The sequence below is a fragment of the Eptesicus fuscus genome, chromosome 24, assembly GCF_027574615.1.
Source record: "Eptesicus fuscus isolate TK198812 chromosome 24, DD_ASM_mEF_20220401, whole genome shotgun sequence".
NCBI lineage: Eukaryota > Metazoa > Chordata > Mammalia > Chiroptera > Vespertilionidae > Eptesicus > Eptesicus fuscus.
In genome coordinates this window covers 15,345,716-15,362,516 of record NC_072496.1, presented here as the reverse complement: position 1 = coordinate 15,362,516, position 16,801 = coordinate 15,345,716, and the positions used below count along the sequence as shown (strand labels likewise).

Sequence of the window (16,801 nt, the reverse complement as noted above, 5' to 3'; positions counted from 1 at the left end):
GAGAATGAAAGGACAAAAAGTGAGATTTTAGCTAACTTATCAAGGCTGCTATGTTCAAGTTAAAATGCACGCAAGGAGGCGCCCCGCGGGCCGCCGGGATCTACACCTGACTTCCTCTCTGCCCCGCCCCTCCTCCCCCCACCGCTCCCCGTCCCCCTGCCTGTGTCCGCTCCGGGGCCACGGGGGAGCCGGGACCCACCTCTGATTTGCAGAGTCCCCCAGGCCCCCCTGCCTCTGTCTCCATCTCTGCTCCAGGCCTCACCTGCACACGCAACCTCCTCTTGTCTGGTCATGACCTGTTACGGCGTCCTGGCCTAATTTGTTAAGATTACCTCTTTATATGTTAAGATTCTTTCGTACTTTCCTCGTGACTTAGAGCAGTGCAGTAAACAAAATTTACAAGTTATTTTAGTGTAGTATGGCAAATACATTAATAACTCCGATCTTTTGTTATCTTTACATAGTCATCTATCATTTTCTGTAATAAAAATAATACATACCTGCCATAGGAAATTAGAATTTAAAAGTAGATACTCTAGCCATCTAAAGTACCACTAACCACTGCTCACATTTTCTCATATATACTTTCTGTCACTGGTGTGTGTGTGTGTGTATGTGTGTATTTGTTGGTTTTTTTAAAAAGAAAAAACCAACAAACTATGGTTTATGTGTATGTTTTGTTCCTTTCCTACTAATTACATGAGCATTTTCAGATACTCTTGTTTCCTAAACCCTGAGATAGCATGGTTTTTGAATTTTTTTGTTTTGTTTTGTTTCATACACATCGATACAGTCCATGTGTGGCATTTCCTCTCACTAATGTGCCACAGACTGCTTAACCATTCTCCTGTTAGGTATTTTGAGTTTTCTGATTTTCTAGTAGTCCAGGCGCCGTTAGGACGAGATGATTCAGTGACAAATGAGGAATTTGGGGCTGGGATCTCTCATTCTGCCACTTACTAGCGAGGCAGAAAGTTATTCAACCTTTCTGAGACTTGTTTCCTCGTCATTGCAGTGAAACTGGGAATGCCTACCTTACAGGGCTCGTGTGAGGACTCATGACTTTAAGCAGTTACACCCTTGGGTGCAGTCAGGTTCCTCTCTTCTTGGACCTGAGAGGATAGTTTCTAGACTCTTAACATCTCTCTCCCCTGTGCCTGTTTAAATTATATTTTTAAAGCTCCTTTAGGGAGGGGTAGGAGGTTCACAGAAGAATGAATACAGAAGTATTAGGTTAGAAGTTAATTTAGGTTACAGGTGAAAGCTGGAGGCTGTACTCTAGTGAAACGTGTCAAAGAATTTTGTTTAGATGTGTTTTATAGCTAAAACAACGTGAAGCTTGACATTTCAGTACATTTTCTCCAATTTTCATTACTCATCAGATATTTAAGAAGGATCTGTTGTTATATGCCTGAGGCTATACTAGGGTATACATTTATCAATTTGAATCTCACTAAAACCCATTTAAGTATTTGAGGAAATTGAAGTTCAGTAAGACTGAGCACCCCTATCACCCAGGTAGTAAGTAGTGGTGTCTTGGAGCCGACTCCTGGCTGCTGATAGCCAATTGTTAAAATGTTCTGGAATTGCCTGGCTGGCATAGCTTAGTGGTTGAGCGTCCTACCTATGAACCAAGAGGTTCAATTCCTGGTCAGGGCTCAATCCCCAAGAGTTGGGCATTCAGGAGGCAGCTGGTCAATGATTCTCTCTCATCGTTGATGTTACTATCTCTTTCTCCCTCTCCCCTCCTCTCTCAAATTAATAAAAATATATTTTAAAAAACAAAAGTATATTTTACAAATTATTTTTTTTTTTAAGTTTCTGGAATTATCTGAGCCAGCCTTGGTGGGAACACTTATATACAGAAAGCAGAATTTGACATCTTATAGAACTCTTGATTATCCCAGTAAGTGAAGTAACATTGAAGTATAATTTGATAATTTTATTTCAAAGATTTGTTAATTATATTCTTAAATTATTATAACAAAAGCAAACATCTATAAAGCACTTACCATATGCCACACATTGTTTTTTAATCTTCACAAATAACTATAGAAACTGAGGCACCGAAAAGTCTCAGTAACTTAACTTTGGCCCCACAACTAGTTAGTCCAAAAGCTGGGCTTTCATCTATGGGAGACTGGTTAAGCGACACCATGCCATTTGCACAATTACATTGCTAATTGGCATTACTATGGAAACCCTAAGGTTACAAACCAAAATCTGAGATTAAGTCTGATAGATGTTTTTAATTACATATTCTAAACCAATTCTTAATTAAATCATTTTTATTTATCTGTGGAATAGCTTCCTATCAGCTTTTTAAAATGTCTTCTTTCTGCTTGCCTTTTCCTTTTATGATGTGGGCTTTTCTGTTGTTCCCCTTGACTAGAACAATTAACTGAGAATGAGCTGGAAGGAAAGGCTTGAATTCTTCTTTGTAAATATTATAATTACTTCCTATCTAATAAAAGTAACATGCAAATTGACCGTACCTCCACTACACCCACAAGCCTATAGGAGGGAGCTTTCTAAAAATACAACTTCCCTGAAATACATAGGTAACATCACATTTGATGGTAAAACACTGACTGTTACCCTTCAGATTGGGGATGAGGCAAGGAGGTCCAGTCTCATCATTTCTATACAACATTTACTGTAGGTTCTGGCCAGGGCAATAAGGCAGTTAATAGGAAACAAGTGGTGTGCAGATTGAAAGAAAGAAGTAAATCTATTTGCATATGACATGATTGTCTATGTAAATAAAACCAAAAACCCTAAGGAATTGACAAGACATGCAGAATAGCACTTGGCAAGATTCAACATGCATCTTTGACAAAACTTTCAACAAGATGGGATTAGGAAAATATCTCAGCGTAATGAGGGCCATCCATCTACACTAATAAAAGGGAACCATGCAAATTAACCATCACTCCGCTACACACACAAGCCATGCCCACCAGCCAATCAGGAGCAACTATGCAAATAAACCCAACCAAGATGGCTGCAGCCACAGAGAACAGGAGGGAAGCTTGGGTTTCCCCGGCAATGGAGGAAGCCAAGCTTTCTGCCTGCCCTTGCCGGCCCAGGCCCCTGCTTAAGGCTACAAAGTTTCAATTATAGAAGGTAAATAAACCCCGGGTACCAGGGCCTCCGCTTGGGTCGCTGTGGGGCGTGGCCGGCCTGCAAACCACCACAGGCTCCTCACCCAGATTGCCCCACACCCCAAGGGAACCCCCACCCTGATCCAGGACACCCTTCAGGGCAAACCAACTGGCCCCCACCCATGCACCAGGCCTCCATCCTATCTAATAGAGTAATGCAGATTGACCATCACTCCAACACACAAGTTGGCTGCCCCCATGTGGTCAAAGATCCTGCCCCCATGTGGACACAAGATGGCCAGCAGGGAAGGGCAGTTGTGGGCGATCAGGCCAGCAAGGGAGGGAAGTTGGGGGCGACCAGGCCTGGCAGGGGAGCAGTTAGGCATCAATCAGGCTGGCAGGGGAATGGTTAAGGGGTGATCAGGCTGGCAGGCAGAAGCGGTTGGGAGCCAGCAGTCCCGGATTGTGAGAGGGATGTCCGACTGTCCGTTTAGGCCCAATCCCACCAGGCCTAAACAGGCAGTTGGACATCCCTCAAGGAGTCCCAGATTGGAGAGGGTGCAGGCTGGGCTGAGGGACACCCACCCCCCGTGCATGAATTTCGTGCACCGTGCCTCTAGTTTGTAAATAAAAACCTTGTGTCTGGAACAGTAGGAATTAATGAAGCAAACTAGCCCAGGTTATATATATAAGGATGATGTTTCCCTCTTGGAATGTTTGAGGAACAGTAAAGATTGAAGCTAGTATACTACTGTTTTGTATCTGCTTTATGGCCTGTTTTCATATTATGGCATTTAGTTTGCAGCATTAACTATTCCTGAACACTTAAGTACCCAAATGATGTTTGGATTTTTACAGTCATTTCTCTCATGGGTACTAAGTTATGATACTAGTGTTTTCTGTTTGTCGATGTTTATATCTTTCTAATGTCCATATTTCAAGTTTTTACAAAAAAAGTATATGTTTATATAAAGTGACATAGTTACAGTGTTGTCTTTTCTACCTTTCTTTAGCTATAAAAGTAGAAGCTCCTGAACAGCTGAAAGAATTAATCTCAGACTTATCTTCTCCATTTGTCCTCTCCCCTCCTGCGCTGAGGACCCGGCGGAAGAATGTGTCTAAGACACCCCGACTTGTGCAGGAACTGGTGAGAAATGCATGGTTTTACCTGCATGCTTGTTTAAGCCTGCTTATTTATTTATTTTTTTTTAGCAGTGTTCCTACACTTTTTTTAAAAAAAGCATACATTTTTATTAATATCCCAAAATTGCCTTGTGTTCACTTTGAGACCCTACATTTAAGGAAGATTTGTGGCCCTGGCTGGCTTGGCTCAGTGGATAGAGCGTCAGCCTGCGGACTGAGGAGTCCCGGGTTCGATTCCGGCCAAGGGCACATGCCTGGGTTGCAGGCTCGATCCCCAGTTGGGGGTGTGCTGGAGGCAGTCGGTCAATGATTCTCTCTCATCATTGATGTTTCTATCTCTCTCCTTCTCCCTTCCTCTCTGAAATCAATAAAGAAATATATTTTTTTTAAAAAAGAAAGATTTGTGGTATATCACTGGCAGCTGCAGTTTAAATTACCAATTAGGGGAAAGGTTTTAAATTTTAGTGTCTCAACAGAATTATGTGTTTATTTAAAAAGTGTAAGTCCCCGAATGTCATACACAGACCACACTTGGAGATAGTTTCAGAGTTGATTCCTCACCTAATTACACATAACCCTAAAACACGCATATTTCAGGGATTTGAGTATGAGATCCTTACATTTGCCTTCATAACCATTTTTTAAATTATCTGCCATTATCCAGCTACTGTGCAAGGACAGAGACTTGGACAGAAATAATTCAGGCAGATACCTTGTCTTTCAGGAGCTCAGTTTAATTGAAGAGGCAAAAGCACAGTTATTGTACAGCATGATCAGAATCACTTCTACCCAATGCCCCAATAGACAGAAGGCAAAGGAGACAAGCGTTCTGGGCAGAGATGACAGCAGGGGGCAAAGGCACGAAGCACGACAGGGCATTGGGGGATCCGTTTGCACATTAACCAATAGCTGTGGGGGTTTGTTATGTGCATTTTTTAAAATATATTTTACTGGTTTTTTACAGAGAGGAAGGGAGAGGGATAGAGAGTTAGAAACATTGATGAGAGAGAAACATCGATCAGCTGCCTCCTGTACACCTCCTACTGGGGATGTGCCTGCAACCAAGGTACATGCCCTTGACCAGAATCGAACCTAGGACCCTTGAGTCCGCAGGCCCGACGCTCTATCCACTGAGCCAAACCGGTTAGGGCTATTTTGTGCATTTTTAAAAAATATATTTTTATTGATCTCAGATAGGAAGGGAGAGAGATAGACACATCAGTGATGAGAGAGAATTATCGATGGGCTGCCTCTTACACGCCCCACACTGGGGATTGAGCCCGCAACTTGAGCATGTGCCCTGACTGGGAATCAAACCATGACCTTCTGGTTCATAGGTCCACACTCAACCACTGAGCCACGCCGGCTGGGCTCGCCCTGTGCATGGTTTAAGTTGTTTCTATGAAAAATGAATTCTGGTGAGGGAAAAAATGGTCTCCAGTTCTTATGAGATGATGAGAGCCTGGGTTTAGGAACAAAAGGGCAGTGAACAATAGAAACATTCAAAACATGAAACTGGGAAGGCGGATAATTGAATGTGTGAGGATGATGGATAAGAAGCATTTTTAGATGACAGTTTTCTACTAAAAAATGAGTTCATATGAGACTTGCTGAGTTTGAATTCATTAGCACTGTTTGACTATATTCCTTGATTTAGTAAAGAACTTTTTAAATTTAGATTCCAAATGTTTACTAAAGATTTATCTTTTTAAAATTTCAACTCTTAGGAAGATGATGCTGTGGGACAGCAAAGAGTGAAAAGAGTGAGGACTGAAAAAACAAAACAAGCAAGCAGGTACGGCCTTTTCTGTGCTCTGGTTTTAGGTTTTATTTAATACTGGATGTGAGGAGAGTCGGTTTAAAGTGGGAAGTCAGGCTCATTGGAAAGGGGTCATTCTTAGGGTCACTCACAAGCACTGGCTCCCTGCAGTTGCTGTAGAGTGGGAAGCCCCTCGTCCTCCTTAAAGAAGCCCTGTATGCCCGGTGAATCTTTGGTGTTGCCTGGGAGTGAGATGTTTCACATTTCTTTAGTAAAAATAGATGGCTATTAGTAAAAAGTAAATAAACTTAAAAATCCTGTGGTTATTTCACTAATAGCTATATAACTTTATCCATGGGGAAATTACTCCATTTCAGATATATTTGTTACATGGTATTTTATTTATGCTGTGCTTTGACATCATTGAATTCTAGAAAAGTAAAGTAACCCATTTTACCTTACTTTAAAAACGAATTTAATGAGTCTTTTGACTATAACTAGTAACAGCACTACTTACACGTAAATTGGCTTTGTGTGTGTGTGGAAAACTGCTTCATACTAATACGCAAACATATACGTAATTGCTGATCGCTGCTGTTTGAGAATTGCTTTCTCCTCCTTTCATGGGCCTGCTGGGCTTTTATTCCATGGACTGACTAGTGGGACTTGGTCAGTCTCTATAGCCCAGCAGTATGTATTAGGACATATGCAACATTACAGAACATTCCTTAGTGATGTTTTTGAATATTCAGATTAAAAGGGAAATTTCTGTCACATGACACTTTAACTCTGCCTCTAATTATCTTATATGACTTAAAGCTTCACTTCTCTTGTGAAATGAAAGCACTAGGAAAAGGTAATCCTAAGTTTTCTTTTCATGTATTGAGAAGCCAGTTATAGTTTATATTATGATGTGTTTATTCTTACTTGAATTACATCTTTTTTTCAGAACCACAGAAAAAGAAAGTTGTTGGTCACCTCCTCCAGTAGAGATTAAGCTGATTTCTCCCTTGGCAACCCCAGCCGATAGAGTGAAGAGCAAGCCGAGGAGGACTAGAGAGGACACGGGGAAAGCTCTTGGAAGGAACAGGAAGAAACCATCTTCCTTCCCGAAGCAAATTGTCCGCAGAAAAATGCTGTAACTCTTCTCAAGTTTTATTGTACACCTATTTGTAAAGTCACCAGAATTATGTGGATTATTAAAAATCATCTAATTTGGAAGACAGTAATTTATATAAATTGTAAATTTTTATAAACAGAATGTCTTCCATAAGTAAAATCACTCCATATGGAGTATGATTCTTTTAGTGGAGGCATTTTTTTCCCTATTTTATATTAAGACTTCAGACATTTATATAATATGTAAATATGGCTTATATTAGAATATTAAATAAAGTATACACTTCATAGTAGTTTGTGTCGGTTAGATTTTTGAGAGGAATTTCTGTTTTAGTGATGATTTTATATGCTAGCAGGCATTGGGCCCATTGTCTTTCTCTACAGTTGAAAGTATTAGCAGTTCAGTCGTCCTCATTTTAAGATTGATCTAAGTTTTTTAAGTTGCTGTTTTATAATTTATGCACTTTTGCTTCTGTGATTAAGATTTCTAATAAAGTGTTTTTGGGGGGTGTTTTGTGGTTGCTATGTTCAAGTTGAATTATGGGCATGTAATTTTGCCACTTTTTTGTAGTTGAACAAATTTTATGTATTCTACCTCAGATGCTAAGTAATGCATTTGGTTAAATGTAATGTTGGTATTTCTTGTTCAGCAGGCTTAAAGGCTTTTATCTTTAAAGTCTCTAAATTATTCAGAGACTAAATTATCCAGGTTAGATTGACCGGTTCACTGCTCACTAGCAACTTCTTAAAAAAGTTTGAGAAGCAAGGGGAATGTAAAAAAAAAATCTCTCATGGATATTCACTGTACCTTGAGTGCACCTGATATTGATAGAATGAGAAGTCTGAAGAAATTTTATTATTGCTTTGAAGGAGCTTGCTACTGAATCACAGAAATCTCTTAATATTCAGGTTTTTAAACTGGCAAATTCTCACAGGACCTCAGGCAAGGACCATTGAGGATGGGGAAAGTGTGTGAGTAGATGTGGAAAAAGGAAAAGAAAAAACAACACTGTTCTCTGTAGTATGACTGTGCAATTACGTGGCGATACTTGGTGTAGGCTATAAAATTCATCAATAAATAAGTGTTGTAAAATAATTTATAAGAGGTAATGGATAGTGTGTAATGAATGGACCATTAATAATTGATTGTCTAGAAGCAAACTGCTTTTGTTGGCTGAACTTTTAATGTGAAGTGTAAGGAGTGTGCTTTCTATATTATTTTTCTACCCAAAGGCAATACGAATAATGAGAGGATGATGCAGTGCCTACACCAAGTCCCGACAGTGTGGAAGTCGCGTGCGAGTATGGCCTTTTAGTCACGTTAGTGATCCGTGTTCCCTGGCCTTGTCGAAAATTTGACTATGACTTACATTTTATTTTTAAAATTTTAGTTATCAAACTTGTATTTAAGCTGCTTATCATTTATGGAATATTAAACTTATTTAAATGAACTTGTTAAGTGAGTAATTTAAAGATCTAAATAATTCAGTAAACACTTAATTTCATCCTTTGCACAAGTAGCACAATAAAAAAATTGACGAGAAATGTACTGTCAAGTTAATAATTTTTAAAGCCAATGCATTTTGGTGAATATAGACATGTGGTGTCTATTGGTAATAAATGTACTTTTTTCCCCTCAACAGTAGACCATAAGCAAACAAATTGCCAAATCAGAATGAACTGTTTTATAAGTGCATTTATGGATAAATATATTTTTATAACTTTTTGCAGAAACACTGGTCATAAAACTGTGTTGCTACATTTTAGGATAAAATATGGATTAGACTCATTCTAAGACCTGGTAGCAGTAGTTTGCCTTTGATTACCAATGCATTCGTTATTAAAAGTAATTCTGAACCGTCAGCCCATTTAGCAAGCTTGACAGTCTGCTGTGGGTGAAACGCTGTCCTCGGGCCGGGATTCGGGGGAACCTTTGTTCCTACCAGCCGACAGCTTTGTGGGTGTGTGCGCAGCAGGTGCACGTGTGCCGAGGTCGATTGCCTTGGCACCCGGAGGAAGGTCCGGTGGAGTTGTGCCTCGACAGACCTTGATTTCCTAGAGCCAGAGCGTGTGGTGAGCAGGGGAGTAAGATTTGGGTGAGGGTTTGCTAAGATTCCGCCCCCGCCCCCCTCCAGGTTTAACAGGAATGGGTCCTGAACGGGGTGCAATGTAATGACCTTACAGAGGTCCTTCCACTCGTACAACTGCTGCTTCCCCTCGTCCAGCGGGACCATTACATGCCACATCTGCACATTCTCAGCTCCCACCAGTCCTGCCCTTGGCATTCATCCATGTCGCAGAAAGTAATTCAGCAACCAGGCCGGTGTGTAATTAGGAACTAAAAATGTCAAAGAATTGACTTGTGGTCAGTGAATTAAATGCCCCCCTCCCCCCCAAAAAAATGGTTTTATATCCTAACCAATCAACACACTGAAAGGAGTTATTTCAGGGCTTATTTCTCATGGCTTTTAGTATTACTAGAGTAACGGCAAGTTTTAAACCAAGGATGTGGAAGCAGACAGTTACATATTTACAGCCTTTAAAACCCTCTTCAAGAAGATCGCACCTCGTTCAAGTCCACCGCCCAAGTGGATTAGCGTACGCTAGAACAGTAGCAAGGCGCAATGAGGAGGAACTGGAGATCATTTGAGGGTAGATGGTTATCAGTCACCCCTGGACAACTTCTGGGGCGACCTGGACTCTGCCTGCTTCCTAACTTCATACACAGTCTACCTTCATTGTGGGATCAGAAAAGCCAACTTTTTGAGACTGTTATAAGAGGCAATACATCCTCAGCTTTTGAAGTCCGAGGAACATGAATTCAAAACCTGACTTTTTCCCTTACCCACCTTGTAGCCTTGAGTAAGGTTTTAAGATCTCTGAACTTACGTTTCCTTAAGTGCAAAATGGATACTTAACTGTTGTTATAAAAATGAGATGAAATAGTGTGTAAATCAGTGAGCACAGTGCATGACAAGCACTCTAATATCAGCTGTTGAAGGTGGTTTTTTCATCGTAATCTCAAAGGGTTTGAGATATAACTCGCATTTTATGCAAATCCCTCACCTAAAGGGTAGTGTGTACTAGTATGTCCATGGACATATGTAACAACAGTACATTGGAGAGCATTTTATCGCCTCAAAAAAGGGGGTGCCCTTTAGCTATCATCCTTATTCCCCCAGCCCTAAACAACCATTGGTCTGTCTCTGTGCCCAAGTGTTTTCTTCTTTTTGATGCTGTTAGAATAGTTTTCTAGGTTTTAGTTTCCGATTGTTCATTTCGATATAATTACAGTTGGTTTTTGTGTATCAGTCTTGTATCCTGCAACCCCACTGAACTCATTTATTCTGGTGGTGGTTAGGGGGTCCCTAGGACTTCCTTATTCAAGATGATGTCATCTGCAAGTAGAGGTCATTTTACTTCCTTTTCTCTGCATGCCACGTGCCTGGCTAGAACCTCCAATACAATATTGAATACAAGTGTCGAGAGTAGGAATCTTTGCCCTCTTCCTGATCCTTGGGGTCATATTCAGGCTTAACCATTAAGTATGATACTAGTTATGAGTTTTTCTACAGATGGCCTTGATCAGATTAAGTTTCATCCTAGTCCTAATTTGTTGACTATCATGAAAAGTGTTGTATTTTGTCAAATGTGTTTTCTGCACCTGTTGAGATGAGAGGTGGCTTTTGGGTTTCAGTCTTGATACGATGTACTACATTCAATCATTTTAAGGATACCCACGATTGGTTACGTGTAGTGAGGTGTCAAAGAGACAATTAGCCTTGCATTTCCCAAGAGACTGGATCTTGCCACACAGAGCCACATGGGACAGCATCAAGGTCAGTGAAGGTATGAGGCTCAAAGAGCACGGCCCACCATCTTGTTTTAGTTTCTGTAGAAAGGAATGGGCAGGCACAGGCAGTTTTGGGCAATTTTAGGATGGGATAGTTGGCTCTAGGCTATGGGGGTGGTCTCTAGTTGTCAGGCACCTCCTGGGGTGATGTAGGGAGAGGAAATACTGGCTTGTGTGCTGATGGGCGGTAGGTGTCTGGGACAGGGATGTTGCATTTGTTGGTTTGCATGAAAGGCAAGTGGTTTTCTATCTCTAGGAATTCATTAACCCTTGAGGGGCTGTCTATCTAGGCCCGGGATGTCAAAAGATCATAAAATACAGAAAGTAAAAAACATGATGAATATAGTCACTTTCGCACGTTAAGCCCAACTTGCATCTCTAGGGTAAGTCCCATTTGGTCATGGTTATAATTCTCTTTATATGTTGCTGGATTTAGTTTGTTAATTTGCTGAGTATTCCTGCATCCTTATTCATAAGAGAGATTGGCCTGTATTTTATTTTCTTATAATGTCTCTGTCTGGATTTGATATCAGGGTAATAATACTGGCTTCATAAAAATAAGTTGGTTAGTGCTCCCTCTTCTATTTTTTTTTTTTTTTTTGTAGAGTTTATGAAGAATTACTTTAATTTTTTGATAGAATTCAGTCAAGCAATCTAGGCTTTTCTTTATGAGCATTTTTTAAATTTTAACTACCATTATTCAACTTCTTCACTTTAGCTATACGTCTATTCAGATTGTCTATTTTTAAATCAGTTTCAGTAATTTGTGTTTTCTAGAATTTGTCATTTCACTTCAATGGATGTTACTCAGTCGTTCACAGTATTCCTTTATCAGCCTTCCTCCTGGTTTCCTCTAGTTCTGTGAACTTGTCCTGATCACACCGAGCGGTTCACCTGCTGACGTGCGGCCGAAAGCTCTTTCAACAATGTCCTGGGAGCAAAACGCACAAATCAATCCAAGTTCTGGTGTCCGTGGGGGACTCGTTTTTGAGATCCACGTTTGACCTTTTTCTCTGACCCCAGTTAGGTTCCTCCCCGCTATCTTATTCCCTTGTCCCAGCGCCGGGCAAACCCCAGGGCCTATCATTGAACCCGTGTGACCTCCTCAGTGTGCTGCAGCCAGAGCAGAGGGAACGGGGCCCACAGGGAAACCCCTCTTCTCACCCCACTCTCCCAGGGCTTGGCCTCAGCAGCAGGTGGGTGAGGGCCGAAGAGACAGGCTGATGTCCCCCCTCCCAGGAAGAGCCCTCCAAGTAGGATCCAGGAAAGGGAGCCTGTGTCCTTGGCTCCCGAGGTCCAGCGGTCTCCGCCTGCCCTGCTGGCAGGGGGGAGGCAGGAAGGGCTGCTCCAAGGCACAGGCTCTGCTTCCTGCCGAGAGCATGCTTCCCCGCGGGCTGTTTGCCTGGATCACTCCGGAGACTTAAGGGGTTGCTTTTGCATTAATTCCACCTTCTCCCTGGGAGCGGGACAGTGGGAAGAGGGCTTTCCGCCGCTCTGAGCACAGCTGGGTGTGGGGCAGGCTGTCCTCAGAGACCGACCAGAGCGAGCCTTTCACAGATGCTGAGGGGAAGAAGAGCAACTGCCTGCCCTACAGCCACCCGGCACGTTCCCAGCTTCATTTCTCACGAGCCATCAGGACCGGCAAAACGGCGTGGGAGACCAGCGCTGCGGTGACCGGCTCTGAATCTGCGGTCTGACTGTAGAGAGAGAACACGGGGAGCACATGCGTGATTTCCATGGGTTCCAGGGCCACTGCCACTCTCCACGACCCTCAGGATCCCAAACACAGGAAGGCCTGTCCCTTTGACGGGGCATGCTGGTCTCACCATGGCTTCCACGTGATCAGGACGGTGTGTTGACTTCAGCTGACCCCAATAGGAAATGTGCAGGCCAGGCAAATTCTTGAAAACACAATTTCCAATTTCAATGGAAGGGTGTGTTTTTTAAATGAAGTGTTAACAGTATAACAATACACTAATTTTTGATGCAAGCATGCTACAATACACACTTCCATTTGAGAGTTTTGATTTTAAATTTATTCTTTTTTCGTGCTAAACACAAGGTCCAGAAGTGCAGCTATTGCCTAAAGGAGTTTTAGGCACTCCAATTAGTTGATTTCCCAATGTAGTGACGTCAGTCAAGTCCATTATATTTTGCCTCTCTGAAACAAAATCAGCAAAACTTGTGAGAAGCTTGGTTTGAGCTAATATTTATGGTCTGTGCACGATTCCACCTCACAGTTGCTCACACTTCCATATGGGGGGACGGCCAACAAGTCACTCTGTGTTACAGGTTCTCTGGTCAGAATAAGCACAGGGTGCACGCAGCGGGAAGGAGGACGCAGCTCATCACGCTTCTTGGGTAAGTGGATTTGTAGTTCCCATCAAACAGAAATTCAACAATCATTTCTTCAAGATTTTTTGTCCTGCCTTATTCATTCTGTGACATGACACTGACGCTCTCTTCACGTCTCAATTTTTTCTCTGTTCTTTTCTGCCTACTTGTCTTTCAAAACTCTTAATAGACCATCCCTAAAACCCCCTGTCACATAGTTCTGACTTCAAAAACCCTGGAAAGATCCATAGGCCCTGGGATGCACTAAGACCCACCACCCCAATACAACCATAAGAAATGCCAAACAGAAGTATAACTAGGAAGTCACCTGTGGGGAAATTGAATTATGAAATAATCCAAAACATGGCAGAGGGGGGAGAGAGAGATGGACTAAGAATAAATAGCAAGATGGTAGATTTAATGCCAGACATTATCAATTATTATAGCAGGTGTCAATAAACATGTCCAGTAAAAGGCAGAGATTATCAGAGTTGATAGGAAAAGCAGGATCTAACTATATCTGTACAGAAACCCCATTTAACTATAAATAAATAGATACCCATCATGGAAACACTGAGAAAACGACAGAGGCTAAATGTACATCACACAAAGCAGACTTCAGAACCAGGAATCTTACCTAATAATAGACAAGCATGCTAATTGACCGTACCTTTGCGATGCCCACAGCCAATCAGGAGTGAGTATGCAAATTAACCCAACAATGATGGCAGTTAATTTGCATATGTAGTCGCCAAGCGCGGAGGCAGGCCTTCCGCCCCGCCCCCGGCCGCTCTGGGCCTCTGAGCAGCGTGGGAAGGTGGAAAGGCGGCTCCAGCCAGAGTGAAACCGGTGCCGGCAGCCAGGGAAAGGAAGGCCCATTCTGGCACGAATCTTTGCGCATCGGGCCTCTAGTATTTCATAACAAAGTAATTATTCGTAAAGAAGACAGACCATCCTAAAAGGTATGTATCCAAGAGCAGGACTTCAAACTACATGAAGCAGAAACTGATAGAAATAGACCATCTACAATTGTGTTGACGATTTCATCGCTCCCGAGTATTGGAGAGAACAGATAACAAAATAATCAGTACTATTATAGAAGATCAGACAGCAGCGGCAACCTGACAATGACATTCTAAAACACTTCTGCGGCCCCCACCCAGCCACAGTACTGCACATCCTTCTCAAGTGAGCCGGGCACTTTATGGTAGCCTGTATCCCAGATCATAAACTAGGCTCAATAAATGTGAGGCTAAAGCCATACAAAGTATGTTCTCTGACCACAATGGAATGAAACTGGAGACCGTGATGGGCCTCCCGGGGCTATGCACTCAGGGGCCAGGACCACTAGAATGACAGGCAGCAGAGCCTATGACAGAGGCTAGGATTCCAGGACAGGCAGTGGCAGGAGAGCGCTTGGTAGTGGGTCCCGCAGGGGTGATGACTACAGAGGAGGCGGGACCATTATGAAGACGGGCATGACAGGCACGATGACGCCATGGGCACTAGAGATAGTTACTCTGGGGATGATTGTAGGTGTGGGAAAGAGGTTCCCCACAAAGACCCAAGTAAATCTGACCTTTAAAGTTCAAAAAGACGGAAGGAAGGAAGGAAGGAAGGAAGGAAGGAAGGAAGGAAGGAAGGAAGGAAGGGAGGGAGGGAGGGAGGGAGGGAGGGAGGGAGGGAGGGAGAGAGAGGAAGGGAGGAAGGAAGGAAGGAAGGAAGGAAGGAAGGATTACAGAAATGTCATGGCATGAAATGATTATATTAGAGAAAAAGCTCAAATCAACATTCTAGGTTTCTACCTAAGAATTTAGAAAAAAGAAGAGCAAATTAAGCACAAAATGAGCAGAGATAAAAATATGAAAGATTAGAGCAGTAATTAATGTAAAACAGAAAAATAGAAAAATCAATGAACTCAAAAGTGGTTTAAAAATAAAATCAATAAAATTGGCAACTCTCTAGCCAAAATGATCAAGAAACAAGATTTAAAATACCAAGATGATGCCGAAACCGGTTTGGCTCAATGGATAGAGCATCAGCCTGCGGACTGAAAGGTCCCAGGTTCAATTCCGGTCAAGGGCATGTACCTTGGTTGTGGGCACATCCCCAGTGGGGGGTGTGCAAGAGACAGCTGATCGATGTTTCTCTATCATCGATGTTTCTAGCTCTCTATCCCTCTTTCTTCCTCTCTGTAAAAAAATCAATAAAATATATTTTAAAAAAAAAATAATATACAGCATGGTGACTATAATTTAAAAAAAATAAAATAAAATAGATAAAAAATAAAATACCAAGATGAGAAATGAAAGAGACATTTCAGCTCTCAAACAAATTAAAAAAAAATATTATGAACAACAAAATGCCAATAAATTCAACAATACAGATGAAATGGACACACGTTACTTCGGTTCTCACAGAAAGGGATAACCCGGGTAGTTCTGTATCTATTGAAAACTATATCTACCAAAAACTTCTCACAAAGAAAGCGCTAGAACCAGGTAGATGCCTTTGCTATGAATTCTACCAAGAGAAGAACTAATGAGAATTCTACAAAAACGAAACAAAACAGACAACCTTGCATATGATAGAAGAAAGAACATGCACTTTCTTTTCTTTCTTTTTTTTTTGGAACTTGCATTTTCTGAGGCCAGTATTAGAAGAAAACCAGCCAAAGATATTACAGAAACACTATACACCTATATTCTTCATGAACATAAACACAAAATTAACAATATTTTGGCAAGTAGAATTCAATATTTTTAAAAGAATAGACTTTTCCTGGGTATGTGAAATTGGTTTAAATTTTAATATCAATGTAATTCATTACAAAACAGAATACAGGAGAAAAAAATACATGATCAGGATCCATGTTTAAAAAAAAATACATGATCGCCCTCGCTGATTTGGCTCAGTGGATAGAGCGCTGGCCTGCAGATTGAAGGGTCCTAGGTTCAATTCCAGTCAAGGGCACATGCCCGGGTTTTGGGCTCAATTCCCAGTAGGGGGCGTGCAGGAGGCAGCCAATCAATGATTCTCATCATTGATGATTCTCTCTCTCCCTCTCCCTTCCTCTCTGAAATTAATAAAAATATATTTTAAAAATACATGATCAGATGCAGAAAAGGATTTAACAAAATTCAACACCCAATCATGACTAAAACTCTCAGCATATTTGAAATAGGAGGGAGCATTCTAAAAATACAACTTCCCTGAAATACATAGGTAACATCACATTTGATGGTAAAACACTGAATGTTTCCCTTCAGACTGGGGATGAGGCAAGGAGGTCCAGTCTCATCATTTCTATACAACATTTACTGTAGGTCCTGGCCAGGGCAATAAGGCAATTAATAGGAAACAAGTGGTGTGCAGATTGAAAGAAAGAAGTAAATCTATTTGCATATGACATGATTGTCTATGTAAAAAACAAAACCCTAAGGAATTGACAAGACATGCAGAATAGCACTGGGCAAGATTCAACATGCA

General features: G+C 41.6%; 1 protein-coding gene across 1 annotated transcript in view; it reads left to right on the top strand.

The window, feature by feature from the left end:
* Positions 1-8,576, top strand: part of AHCTF1 (AT-hook containing transcription factor 1) — a 76,020-nt gene extending 67,444 nt beyond the window's left edge. The window contains exons 34-36 of the mRNA XM_054712977.1: positions 4,118-4,251; positions 5,975-6,042; positions 6,956-8,576. Coding sequence (XP_054568952.1) covers positions 4,118-4,251; positions 5,975-6,042; positions 6,956-7,148 — 395 coding nt within the window. The 3' untranslated portion in view covers positions 7,149-8,576. The remainder of the gene's footprint in view (positions 1-4,117; positions 4,252-5,974; positions 6,043-6,955) is intronic.
* Positions 8,577-16,801: the final 8,225 nt, after the last annotated feature.